The sequence below is a fragment of the Cyprinodon tularosa genome, unplaced genomic scaffold (assembly GCF_016077235.1).
Source record: "Cyprinodon tularosa strain WSP-4 unplaced genomic scaffold, ASM1607723v1 ctg119, whole genome shotgun sequence".
NCBI classification, from domain to species: Eukaryota; Metazoa; Chordata; class Actinopteri; order Cyprinodontiformes; family Cyprinodontidae; genus Cyprinodon; species Cyprinodon tularosa.
This window is the reverse complement of record NW_024037992.1, coordinates 688,677-703,144: the sequence shown is the minus strand read 5'-3', so window position 1 is coordinate 703,144 and position 14,468 is coordinate 688,677. Positions and strand designations below refer to the sequence as shown.

The 14,468-nt window shown below is 40.8% G+C and overlaps 1 protein-coding gene across 1 annotated transcript in view; it reads left to right on the top strand.

Moving 5' to 3' along the window:
* The window catches only part of usp24 (ubiquitin specific peptidase 24), a 72,620-nt gene that overhangs the window by 12,865 nt on the left and 45,287 nt on the right, over positions 1 to 14,468 (top strand). The window contains exons 9-18 of the mRNA XM_038268713.1: positions 1,475 to 1,549; positions 1,766 to 1,924; positions 2,032 to 2,146; positions 5,364 to 5,467; positions 6,255 to 6,362; positions 6,435 to 6,530; positions 6,611 to 6,772; positions 12,317 to 12,403; positions 14,053 to 14,160; positions 14,236 to 14,385. Of these exons, the coding sequence (XP_038124641.1) occupies positions 1,475 to 1,549; positions 1,766 to 1,924; positions 2,032 to 2,146; positions 5,364 to 5,467; positions 6,255 to 6,362; positions 6,435 to 6,530; positions 6,611 to 6,772; positions 12,317 to 12,403; positions 14,053 to 14,160; positions 14,236 to 14,385 (1,164 nt within the window). The remainder of the gene's footprint in view (positions 1 to 1,474; positions 1,550 to 1,765; positions 1,925 to 2,031; positions 2,147 to 5,363; positions 5,468 to 6,254; positions 6,363 to 6,434; positions 6,531 to 6,610; positions 6,773 to 12,316; positions 12,404 to 14,052; positions 14,161 to 14,235; positions 14,386 to 14,468) is intronic.

The window sequence follows — 14,468 nt, the reverse complement described above, 5'->3', positions numbered from 1 at the left end:
AGAATAAAGTCGTAACATAACGAGAATAAAGTCGTAACATAACGAGAATAAAGTCGTAGCATAACGAGAATAAAGTCGTAACATAACGAGAATAAAGTCGTAACATAACGAGAATAAAGTCGTAACAAAGTCGTAACAAAACGAGAATAAAGTCGTAACATAACGAGAATAAAGTCGTAACATAACGAGAATAGTCGTAACATAACGAGAATAAAGTCGTAACATAACGAGAATAAAGTCATAACATAACGAGAATAAAGTCGTAACATAACGAGAATAAAGTCGAGAATAAAGTCGTAACATAACGAGAATAAAGTCGTAACAAAGTCGTAACATAACGAGAATAAAGTCGTAACATGACGAGAATAAAGTCGTAACATGACGAGAATAAAGTCGTAACATGACGAGAATAAAGTCGTAACATGACGAGAATAAAGTCGTAACATGACGAGAATAAAGTCGTAACATGACGAGAATAAAGTCGTAACATGACGAGAATAAAGTCGTAACATGACGAGAATAAAGTCGTAACATGACGAGAATAAAGTCGTAACATGACGAGAATAAAGTCGTAACATGACGAGAATAAAGTCGTAGGATAACGAGAATAAAGTCGTAACATAACGAGAATAAAGTCGTAACATGACGAGAATAAAGTCGAGAATAAAGTCGTAACATGACGAGAATAAAGTGGTAACATGACGAGAATAAAGTGGTAACATGACGAGAATAAAGTCGTAACATGACGAGAATAAAGTCGTAACATGACGAGATTAAAGTCCTAAAATTACGAGAATAAAGTTGTATTTTATGACATTTCTTCCAAGAAGCCCCGTCTTCCCTAAAGTGAGGAATGTGGAGCATCGTGTGAAGTTCTACTTTAGCATCGGTTTGATAAATCAGGAAATCTTTTAGCAGCAGCATCAAACTGGGCAGGATGTCAAAGTGGACTCTGGTTGCTGATTGGTGGAGCTGGTCGGCCGTCATCTGCTGGGTGGAGCTCCAAGCTTTCTGAAACTGGCTGTGGTACGATGACTTTATTCTTGTAATATTACAACTTTATTCTCGTAATGTTATGACGTTATTCTCAAAATAAAAAATTAAAAAAACTATTCTCTAACCTGGCCCTAATACTGCGTCGTACTTTTATACACAGGATGAAGGCAAAAAAAAATAAAAAAAATATGTCTATTGGTTGGAAGATAATTCCTGGCAGTAAGCTCCTATTATTTATTCTTCGGTTAGCTACCCCGGCTGGAAAGTACTCATGTAAAAATGTCAGAAAGCTAAAAAGGCTCGTCTAAGGTTGGCAAAAGGAAACTTAGAAATATATTCCCTCACACAGTGGCATCTATGGATACTCAGGTTTCTGTTTTGATCACTTTATCTTCAGATTTATATCTATTGATAACTGGCTAAGGGGCCCATTTACCCTTTCACACAGATAAACAAAGTTGTTTGTTGTTTTTTGTAGCCTATGCTCGATCCGGTCATTCACAAGACGATCACGTATGTGCAGAACCTCGAGGAAAAGGACCTGAAAGATAAGGTACAGTTTGTATGACTCCTGTTGTAGGAGCTGTGTGTTGAGAAATGGGGAAACAAAGAGATTTTATTTGTTTGCTCAGCAGCTTCTGCTGCAGCGGGAGTGAGATAGTCATCACATCAATCACGTGATTTCTTTTTTTTTTTTTTTTTTTTTTTACGGGGTGTTAAAAATGTGTTGTAAAAAATCTCATGTTAGTCCAACTCTTTCTAACGTCAGCGCCTAGTGAGCATCCCAGACCTGCTGTCGGCCATCAAGCTGCTGTGTATGAGGTTCCAGAGGGAGCTGGTGGCCGTGGTGGACGACCTGCGGTTGGACACGCTGCTGCGAATGCTCAAAACTCCACACTTCTCCACCAAAATGAACTCTCTCAAAGAGGTCCGTTTTCCTTGGTTGAAAAAGCTGAGGCAGCTTGTTTCAGTCCCTTTTAATAATTTATTTTTATAACACTATGTCTGTTTATATTTGATTAATCTATTTTGCAGGTAACTAAGTTAATAGAAGAAAGTACAGTGTCAAAAACAGTGAAAAATGCCATAGATACAGATAAACTTCTCGACTGGCTCGTGGAGAACTCAGTCCTGTCGATAGCACTGGAAGGTAAGAAATCCTTCTGAATCAGAGACTTATGTGGCAGCTCTGTGTTTAAATTATATAACAACTATATAATGTGGAATAAACAAAATATATAGGTATGTATGTATATGTATATATGTATTAGGGGTGGAACGGTTTATGAAAACCTTCCGAACCGTTCGGTTCGACTGTCTCGGTTCGGTTCGCGGGTGTTGCGTTCGGTTCATGCGCTGCTCCTTTTTCTCATAGGCGAAGCGTTTACACTCCAGAGCAGAAGGTGGCGGTACTGCGACCAAAGCCAACCACCAGTAGTAAACAAGAAGAAGAAGAAGCGAAGCAGCGTAGCCGGGTGTAGCAGAATAAAATCAGTTGTTGTGGAGAATTGTGTGGGTATGGCGAGTGGGAAAGAACAGGAGTTGGAAGACGCGCCAGCAGCACTTTATAGGTCTGCTGTATGGGACCACTTTGCATTTAGAGTGACCTACGATGACGGCGGAAAGAAAGCTGTGGATAAAAGTGCAACAGTGTGCAAGCATTGTGCAGCACGTTTTGTTTATGCTAACAGCAACATGACCAACATGTCATGCTAACCTTGAAATCCCTCATACTCCGTCAGCGCTCCGCCCCGCTGCGCTCCAGACCGGCTGCACAAAGCAAAGCCTACAGCCTCCACTGTGGCTCCCGTCCGCTCTGCTCTGAGTTCCTTGGAGATGGTAGAGAGCATGCGCCAGATGATTCAGTTCAAAGCAGCAAAACATGCGGAAATGATCCAGGGTTTCAACGGATCATTAAAAATAATTCATTAATATTTTTGGATTTTTTCATTAATTTTTATGGGATTTCTGGGAAACAATCAACATATACCGAACCAAAAATGGTGTCTACGAAACCGTGAACCGAACTGTGGATTTTGTGAACCGTTCCACCCCTAATATGTATATACCGTATTTTCACGACTATAAGGCGCACCTAAACGTCTTTTTTTTCCCTCAAAATGTGGGGTGCGCCCTATGGTGCGGTGCGCCCTATCTGTGGACGTTGTTGAGACCACCATGAGTATGTGAGAACCTTAAAGGGGGAAGTGTGGGCGTGGCTTGTGTATAAAAGAACAGGTATGTGCTTTATGCAGAACATTGTTGTCTTAACAACCCTGGAAATGGCAAAGAGACACGCCTATGAAGCCCAGTTTAAACTGAAGGCTATCAGCTACGCAGAGGAACATGGAAATCGAGCAGCTGCGAGAGAATTCAATATAAATGAATCGATGGTTCGCAAGTGGAGGAAGCTGGAAAACGAACTCCGACTGGTGAAGAAGACGCAGCTGAGTTTCCGCGGACATAAGGCGAGGTGGCCCGAGTTGGAGGAAAGACTCGAGCGGTGGATCGTGGAGCAAAGAACGAGTGGGGCCAGCGTTTCAACGGTCACTGTTCGACTAAAAGCAGTAAAGCTGGCGGAAGAAATGAAAATTTAAAATTTTCAAGGAGACCATCGTGGTGCTTCCGTTTTATGAAACGGTGCAATTTTTCCATCCGGACCAGGACTACAGCTGCTCAGCGACGTCCGGCGGATTATGATGAAAAGCTGGCGAGCTTCCACTCTTTCTGCAGCAAACACATCGCTGACAAAGTCATCCAGCCAAGCCACATCACCAACATGGACGAGGTGCCGCTCACTTTTGACATCCCGGTGAATCACACCGTGGAGAAGAAGGGGACCAGCACTGTAGCGATACACACAACGGGGTATGAAAAGGCGTCGTTTACTGTTGTGCTTGGCTGCCACGCAAATGGACAGAAACTGCCGCCTATGGTGATTTTTAAAAGAAAGACTTTGCCTAAAGAGACTTTTCCAGCTGGAGTTGTTATTAAGGCGAATGAAAAAGGCTGGATGGACGAGGAGATGATGAAAGCTTGGCTGAGGGAGGTGTATGTAAGGAGACCAGGTGGTTTTTTTCCACGCATCACCATCTCTGTTAATTTGTGACTCCATGCGTGCCCATCTCACAGCTGATGTGAAAAAAAAGGTCAAAGAAATGAACGCTGTGCTTGCTGTTATTCCGGGAGGTCTGACAAAGGAACTTCAACCGCTCGACATCGGTGTGAACCGGCCGTTCAAAGTAAGGCTGCGAGCGGCGTGGGAGCGATGGATGACCGACGGAGAGCACAGTTTCACTAAAAGTGGAAGGCAGCGCCGGGCAAGTTACGCCACCGTTTGCGGATGGATTGTTGATGCTTGGACTAACGTTTCTGCTTGGACTGTTGTTTGAGCTTTCGCAAAAGCTCATTTCCAAGGAGCCGCCCGGCACGGAAAGTGACTCTGACAGCGAAGAAGAAGGGGAAACTGGCATGTCGGATTTAGCGCAGCTGTTTAATTCAGAAACAGAGGATGAGGACTTTGAGGGGTTTGATTAATACTCTGTAATAAATACTTGAATAAAGCACAATCATACTCAGTTTTGCTCCAGCTCTATTTTTCTACCTGAAAACTTAATTCAACAGCAGCCTCTGGGCCGCGGCGCATCCGGGCTCACCTCCGCAGGTGTTTTTTCATCTAAATAATCTAAATCTTTTTAAGTGAGAAAGTCCACCTGAAAATTTAATCATTGCAGTCAGTTCATCCAGATTATTATCCTGCCTATGTTTTAAGTTAATTTATGCGTCAATAAACTGTATCAGAGGAGTAATCACAGCCCTGTGTCATCAGCGATGTGTCTGTCACGGCCGGTTCCCAGGTTTGAATAATACTTTGTAATAAATACACCTTGCAGCTTTATTTGCTGTGATCAGTGGGAATAAAGTAGTTTTAATATGTTTTTAAGTGGGAAAATCCACCTGAGAGGACATGTACCTGTATATAAAAAACGCTCCCTATAGTCCGGTGCGCCTTATGTGTGTGTTAAATACAGAAATGGCACACATAACTGAGACTGCGCCTTTTAGTCTGGTGCGCCTTATGGTCGTGAAAATACGGTAGTATATATTATATTTGTATATATGTATATGTATATATATATGTGTGTGTGTGTGTGTGTATATATCTATATGGATATGTGTGTTTATGAATGTTAAGACAAAAGATACAAGCAGTGCAGTTTTTTGCAAGACAAGAGCAAAACAGCAGTAGCTTTGTTATTTGCTGGGAGAAAATGTGGTCACATGGGATATGCATTAGTAAAGAGCAGAGTATGTGCTAATTTTTCAACAAAGATTTGATTGAACATGTCTGATTGTTCTTGCTTCAGGCAATATCGACCAGGCTCAGTACTGTGAGAGGATAAAGGGAATCATCGAGCTGCTTGGGAGTAAGCTGTCACTGGATGAGCTCACCAAGATCTGGAGGATACAGGTGAGAAATAAAACCACGTCCTTATTCATTTATTTTATTAATTAGATATGTGAAGAATCTATAATTAAGCCTAAAAATTATATATTGAAAGTGTTCATTTATATGTATAGTGAAAGTTCATTGTTCTGTTTGTAACATTTATACTTATCAGTAGGTCTGCAACGATTATTTTGCAAATAAAATAACCTATCAATTTTTTTTTTGATCAATCGTTTACTAATCAGATAGGAAAGGATTCCTTAAAGGAGATTTTTTACAAAATTAAACCAGCTGAAGCTAAAAACTTTCCAATTGAGTTTTGGATAGACCATACTGACAAACTTTTATTTTAAAGGCAAAATATTCATATATATTTTTTAACAATTTGATTTAATTCCTGCTCTAAGTGGGTCGCTGTGTCAAGGCCTATTTTATATCCATCAATTACTAAATTAATTGACATTTATTTCAATAATCAATTAATCTGATTAATTGTTTAAGGCAAACGTACGATTTTTTTTTTTACATTTTTTTTTTATATGTAGAAATAATTAAACTCCTGAACGCTTTGCTAACACAGGGAGATGAATATTCCAGTTTGGTCCGGTTTCCCATAATGCACTGCACATTGTTTAGGAAAAAACAGAGCATAGCAGCGTCAGCTACCAAGCATGGCGGTGGTGTGGTGATGATATGGGCTGCTTGCTGTTTAAAAGGAGACGGGGTGTGTTAGTGGGACACTTGCTGGATCATGTAATGAAACTTAGACTGAGGGATTGTCTTTGTTTGCTTGTGTGTTGTATTTCAGGCGGGCCAGTCATCAACAGTGATAGAGAACATCCACACCATCATCGCTGCTGCTGCTGTGAAGTTCAGCTTCGACCAGCTCACCCACCTCTTCGTCCTCATACAGAGGGTCAGTGCTGCTCTCAGGTTAAGGTCCGAACGTTGTCTTCTTCTCCTATTGAACCTGCTGTCTGTTATTTAGAGCTGGGAGGTGGAGAGCGACCGCGTCCGGCAGAAGCTGCTCAGTCTAATCGGGAGGATAGGCAGAGAAGCTCGCTCTGAAACCACCACAGGAAAGGTGCGATGAGGAGAGATTTTCCCCCCGCAGAGGCAGCTGGTGTTAGAGTGGCGAGTCTGAAGCGTTTTGTTTCTGCTCAGGTGCTAGAGGTGCTATGGGAGCTGGCTCACCTCCCCACCCTGCCGACCAGTCTGGTTCAGCAGGCCCTGGAGGAACACCTGGGGATTCTCAGTGATGCCTACGCCGTCAAGGAGACCGTGAAGCGCAGTTACATCATTAAATGTATAGAGGACATCAAAAAGGTGAGAGCTACGGTTGAATCTGTACTAGTTATGTCTATGATGGGGAATGGAAGGCCATGTCCACAGCATTATGCTGCCACTGCCGTGTATACCCACATGGCTGCTAATTATGGCTTTTTGTCAAGGCTGTCTTTTTTTTTTCAGGCTTCTCCTGTTCATGGGTTTTTTTGTGTTATTGTTGTTTTTTATTCTTAATTAGTACTTTCCTTTCCCAGCCTGTACGTTTAGTCAAAATAGAAAAGTCCTGGTTGGTTTGTGGTGGTAATTTACTTTTTCTGATTGTGGTGATGGACTGAAGGGTGACATGTTTAAAGTGAGGGATATCGCTTTATTACCCTACTGCTGCAAAGCTTTTAAAAAAAATCCATCCCATCTCTTCTCTAATCTTTCAAAGGTTTGTTCTCCGCTCCATCAAAGTGCATCCAGGCAGGATTTTAATCAGGGATCTGATTTAAAGGAAAACTCCAGTCAGCCAGGAATAATCAATGGATCATTATCTATACCTAAAACTAAGTTCCCAGTGATTTATTAAATGTAACATTAATCAGTTAAAAAATAAAAACTGTAATAACAAGGATGGGTTGGTCGTTGGATCGCCAACTTGTAGAGGGAGGATTTGCCATCGAACCTCTGGCCAGAGAAAAAACACGTATTATGTAGATTTTTGTAAAATTTGTCAAAGTTATGTTTTTATTTGATATGAGGGGAGAGTGATTTAAACCAAAACTCTAAAAGTGGGTCACAAAAGAAACGGACACGTGAAAACCCCATCTGTCCCGCATTGACCCCCATAAAGGCCTTATTGTTTTCACCCTTCATACAAGTCAAGCTTGCCAAGGAAAAGTGCCAGCAAATACATCAACACCTTAAAGTAAAAACTTTAGTTTTAGCCGCTTTTTTTGGAACAGCTGAAGTGAAATCTTTGATAGAAAATGCTAAAAATAAAAAACACCAAAGCTTTAGAGTTAAAACTTTTGAGTTTCATTCATATAAACAAGTTGCTTTAAAGCTACAGTGTGTAATAATTACAGGGATATACAGTCAGAAATGTAATATATTATACATAACTATGTTATTTATCATCATCTACGAGCTCAGCCTCTTAACCTTAATATTTGCGTTGCCTTAGAATTCGTTATTTATAATTACATAGGAGCGGGTCTCGCAGCCATGGAGGCAGACATCTTTGCGCTACGGCAGCGCAGAGCCAACAAACTAGCGATTGCGAGATCGCCCATTACAATAACATGCTGCGTGATGATGCTGTTACTCTCCAGTATACTTATTCAGCAACGTCCCTGACGTTTTACAGTAATGATTCAGTAATTTTCTGTAAAATAATTTTCTGGATATATACCTCGGTTACTTCTCTCCGGCTCCTTTGGAGATCTTCAAGCCTTTCCTCCCCGCTGGCACCTCTCCCTCGCCTGGCCCTAGCTGCACGCCCACCCCGGCTTCTCTGCCCTCTTCCTCTCCCTCTTCCTCGCCTTGTAACCCCCGTGCCACAAACAAGACTTGGACTCTGTCAACGGGGAATATATATTCTTCCAGCGAACACAATCTCGCTGTTAAACTAATGACTACAATTACTTCGTCTGTTTATATCACCATGCAAAGCAGCTCACCAAAACGTCACGATGTAGAAAAAATAACGGGTATATTTATTATCTAAAGTCTACATGAAATCTATACCCTACACAGACTAATGAAATACTATCTGTAAAATTATCTATGTAAACAAACCTCATCACTTGAGAAGGTAGGTGATGCGGACGTCGTGGAAGACATTTTGTCCCGTAACGCTCGCCGTACTGTTGGGGGGGAGAAGCGGTGGGGGGGAGACGTTCATGCTGCTGCAATCTGCAGTCTGACCGCTAGATGTCGCTAAAAGTTACACACTGTAGCTTTAATCTTTTTTTGTTAAATTCCTTTGTTTTAAAACTTAAGGTTATTAAATTCTTAAAATTTTTTAAACAAATGCTTATATTCTACCTTCAAGCTTTTTTATACAAATTTCATGTGACCACTCCGTAGAAAAGTTCATTAGACTTAGATTACTTTTATTTTTGTTTTGTAAAGCTTTCATGAGATTTTCCTTCCTTAAAATGCAGCAGTGATCAAATGTAAACGGTGTGGGAGAAACATGGATGCCTCCAGTAAAGCACATTCACATGAAAATTACTCTGAATTAAAAACACTGATCATTTATTGAACAGGACGGAATAATTTAATATTTTCAGTACTTTTAGAAGATTATATTCTGAATGTGAGCGGACGTTTCCTTTAAAAACAGAGTATAAATATAAATGCACACCATGCTTGTGAGAGTTTCCTATAGTCAAAGACTGGGGTGCCAGTCAGGTCTCTCTCCTGACATATCATCCGTCTCCGCCCCGCTCACGTACGGCGTGCGGAGTGCTTGTCTGTAATGTCAATCAATGAGAGCTTTTCCTCATCCACCGCTGCTCCTCCGCACGTCACCTATGTCATCTCCATCCGTCAGCGTCAGAATACCGAGCCAAGCTGTTTTTAGCTCTGCTCCGGTCCGGCCAGGTCAAGATCTGCAATAATAATCGCACCAAACAGGAAAAAGAACGTCGTAAATATCCGCTTTGTCAAATTGAAATATACAGGTGCTGGTCATAAAATTAGAATATCATGAAAAAGTAGATTGATTTCAGTAATTCCATTTAAAAAGTGAAACTTGTATATTATATTCATACATTACATACAAACTCATATATTTCAGATGTTTATTTTGTTTAATTTTGATGATTACAAATGACAACAAATGAAAATCTCAAATTCATCATATCAGAAAATTAGAATATTGTGAAAAGGTTCAAAATTGATGGCCCCTGGTGCCACACTCTAATCAGCTAATTAACTCAAACCACCTGCAAAAGCCTTTAAATGGTCTTTCAGTCTAGTTCTATAGGCTACACAATCATGGGGAAGACTGCTGACTTGACAGTTGTCCAAAAGACGACCATCGACACCTTGCACAAGGAGGGCAAGACACAAAAGGTCATCGCTAAAGAGGCTGGCTGTTCACAGAGCTCAGTGTCCAAGCACATTAATAGAGAGGCGAAGGGAAGGAAAAGATGTGGTCGAAAAAAGTGTACAAGCAAGAGAGATAACCGCACCCTGGAGAGGATTGTGAAACAAAACCCCTTCAAAAATGTGGGGGAGATTCACAAAGAGTGGACTGCAGCTGGAGTGAGTGCTTCAAGAACCACCACACACAGACGTATGAAAGACATGGGTTTCTGCTGTCGCATTCCTTGTGTCAAGCCACTCTTGAACCACAGACAGCGTCAGAAGCGTCTTGCCTGGGCTAAAGAGAAACAGGACTGGACTGCTGGTGAGTGGTCCAAAGTCATGTTCTCTGATGAAAGTAAATTTTGCATTTCCTTTGGAAATCAAGGTCCCAGAGTCTGGAGGAAAAGAAGAGAGGCACTTCATCCACGTTGCTTGAAGTCCAGTGTAAAGTTTCCACAGTCAGTGATGGTTTGGGGTGCCATGTCATCTGCTGGTGTTGGTCCATTGTGTTTTCTGAGGTCCAGGGTCAACGCAGCCACATACCAGGAAGTTTTAGAGCACTTCATGCTTCCTGCAGCTGACCAACTTTTTGGAGATGCAGATTTCATTTTCCAACAGGACTTGGCACCTGCACACAGTGCCAAAGCTACCAGTACCTGGTTGAAGGACCATGGTATCCCTGTTCTTAATTGGCCAGCAAACTCTCCTGACCTTAACCCCATAGAAAATCTATGGGGTGTTGTGAAGAAGAAGATGCAATACACCAGACCCAACAATTCAGAAGAGCTAAAAGCCACTATTAGAGCAACCTGGGCTATCATAACACCTGAGCAGTGCCACAGACTGATCGACTCCATGCCACGCCGCATTGCTGCAGTAATACAGGCCAAAGGAGGCCCAACTAAATACTGAGTGCTGTACATGCTCATACTTTTCATGTTCATACTTTTCAGTTGGCCAACATTTCTATAAATCCTTTGTTTTTATTGGTCTTCAGTAATATTCTAATTTTCTGATATGATGAATTTGAGATTTTCATTTGTTGTCATTTGTAATCATCAAAATTAAACAAAATAAACATCTGAAATATATGAGTTTGTATGTAATGTATGAATATAATATACAAGTTTCACTTTTTAAATGGAATTACTGAAATCAATCTACTTTTTCATGATATTCTAATTTTATGACCAGCACCTATAGTAACGACAGATCGGTAACTAAAAATTGGAGCATAATTCTTATATATTCCAAAAAACTAACACCGTTTATTTAAAAGATTGGATGCAAACTATTGGTTCTTCAACAGACCAGCAAGCAGATTTCTCATCTCCATCAAAATATTAAGTATATCAATACCAGTCAAAAGAAACTTCTTATTGCAGGAATGGATGAAGGGACGCTGAGTTTGGAAGTAGAGAATAAACATAGTTGATAAAAAAAGCAGTTTTTATGATCCTAGTTATCCCTGTGACAAAAATCAACAACAACAAGAAAATATTTGGGCAGAAACTGAACATCTACTGGATGATGGTGGGGATTTTTAAAAAATGTAATATTAAATTAAATGTTCATTTCCGCATGTTTTGCTCCTACTAGTAAACTGCAGGTTGTTTTTCAATTCTCTAATCCAATTTGATTTCATTTTATCCAATAAAGAAAGCATTCATTTCGACTTGTTCTTATCTGTCACTATAAAATATGTGTCATATTTTGCCATAAACACTTTGAAATAGGAGAAACACTTGACTGTAATTTGTAACTTTGCACAAAATACATTTTTCTATTATTTTAAACAGAAAGATCCCTGAGAGTTATATTACTGTGAAGTTTAAGCAGTATTTATGCCTCTTATTGTGACGGTAAAAATGGTTCTTCACCTGGTCGCTCACAGAAAGACCCTGTTAGATACGTTAAAGTTGGCTGCAACAGGACAACACTGACATTATAGCACTTTTTCAGAGCGATGAGCATAACGTACACAAATGGCGCCGCCAGAGGTCCATCTTTAGTATGGTTTCATTGTGTTCTTATTCTGTTATTGGTTTGATAAATGTTTATTACACTGTTCAAACTTTAGTAGTAAGAGGAATAATCTTACAGTAGTACGTAGCAAAACTATTATTACTGTTATGTTTGAAACCAGCAATCCTTTGGTGCAATCTCTTTTCTTTTAAAGGACGGTTATGATCATATTGGATGTAAGCTCTCCAGTTTGACTTGTTCTTCACACTATAGATTTATGATTGGATTGTTTAAAAAAAGGAACCCGGTGATCGTACTAACACTCTAAATAATCACCATGTTTCACCTGTTGTTATGGATCATTCTAGCGATGCTAGCAGGAACGCATGCCCCCTCCCCTCTAGCTGTTTCTGTGAGCCATGTACTCGGATACATGTGCCTTTTATCCCCAGCATGCTACAGCAGAGCTTACAGAGCTCAGGCTTTTAACACAGCTGTGTTTAAATGTCCACCTGCAAATAAAATGTATGTTTCTAGAATCACACGCAGGAGGACAGTAAAGGCAGCAACACTCAAAGCTCATTTCATATTGGCACTTGGCACAAGAAGAAATCTAACGCTAAAGTAAGCCAGTAATCCCATTTAATTTGTTTCCACTGACCCATCTGTGTCTAATCCTGCCGCTTCCTGTCTATCGTCCAATCATGGAGAAGGGTTCATCCACAAAAGGGGTTCATCTGCTCACGGGTTGATTATGTTACAGGTGATTGAGGTAATTTAACCAGGTGTTTGCTGATCTTTCGCTTTACTAAATTGGTTTTGGCACTAATGATTATACACTGGGGTGGATCTGGTGAAAGCTGTCTGAGTGATTAACGCTGATTTCAAGCGGTCAGTTTCTTGTGGACTTTACAAAATAAACAGCAATCTCCTCCATCTTATGAACCCCTGGTAATCATGTGAAATATCTCAAAATAGGAAACCTTCACACTAATTTATCTTTTATTGCAGTACGCTCTGTCAATGAAACCTGTAGAAAAATCAAGGGCTGCACTATATTTGAAATATCCTGCTGCTTTTGGAAGACAGACGGACCCACAGCATCACAGGGTCTCAACCGTGCTTCATGAGCTTTAACCCTTTTCAAGGGAAACTCAACTTAAGTCTTGGTTTGTAGAAAAATCTCAAATGTAGTCCCATCTTAATTAAACATATTTTCCCAGGTAAAGTTCTAGTAAAGTTTAGCTAATTCTGCACCTCTTTATACATAATCAGAGGGACAGAAAAACAAAAAAGTTAACTAGCTGACATGTTGTTAAGACTTACTGAATCTCCTGAATGCCGACCTCAGATGTAGTTCTCTAACATTAAGCTTTGAAGATCATTTTCAAGCCCATTACCTTCGCTCTCTCTTCTCTGGCCGTACAAAATCAATTCTATTCAGTGTATTTCTATAGCTCCAATTCACATCATGTCATCTCAGGTCACTTTCCAGTTCACCAGATCATCCAGTCAGATTGGTTCAAAGTTTTCTATCTAAGGAAAACCAGCTGATTGTATCGACTCATTGACTCTTCAGCAATCCCTCACACTAAGCATGCTTGTAGCGACAGTGGAGAGGAAAAACTCCCTTTGAACAGGAAGAAACCTCCAGCAGAACCAGGCTCAGTGTGAGCGGCCATCTGCTGAGGCCCACTGGGGTTCAAGGAGACAGAAGCAGACATAGAAAAAGAAGCATAGATGCAAAAGGCAACTGTTAAATCAGCTCACAAATGCTCAGTTAAATGACACCTTTTCTTGCTTTTCTTATTTTGAATATAGTGGATTAGAGAAAATAGCCTCCGACAAAACTGGAAGTGAAACCTTATGAAATTTTCCAGGTTATTTAGTTAAAGCATTGATTTCCCTGATGGTTGGTCATTTTTCTCCAATGAATGCGTTAAAATTAAAGGGGTGAGATATCGTTGCTGCAATAAAAGATCCATTGACACATCTTTACCAGGGGTTCCAGTGACTGTAGGGGGTGCTGTATGCTCATAAAAGAGTAATCCAATCAGAACCACGGATACCCAACAGAAACATCTTGCCTTTACATTTGAGAAATGGCTGATTTCTATCTTGGTGTTTTGTATCTCTGATTTCTCTTCTAATATATTCACAAACTTCCAAGGCAGTGAGTCTAACTCGAAGCCCTGACATGAGAACAGATTTAAACCTCTGAACGGGGTTCATAGTGTGAGTTTTTAGGGGTTTGTTTGGATGTGTTTTCACAGGCCTCTCAGCATAGCAGCCCTCAGGCGGTCTGGGTTGTTCCCGCTCTACGACAGCTGCATGAAATCACCCGTTCCTTCATCAAACAGACCTATCAGAAACAAGACAAGGTACCGTACGCTTAGCCCAGGTGAGCCGTCCCACGCACCACGCCGCCATTGTGACCTCTCTCTGCCTCGCTTCAGAGCATCATCCAGGACCTGAAGAAGAACTTTGAGATCGTCAAACTGATCACAGGATCTCTGGTGTGCTGCCACCGACTCGCTGTGACGGCTTCGGGGAACAACGGCCTCTCTGCTTCAACTCTGGTGGACGGCAGATACACCTATCAGGAAGTTAGTGTGCATTTTGTTCACCAGCGTTTCTGGACCTGTTTTGATTGAGATCTAGTTTGGAATGAAACGCTCTATCTGCTGAT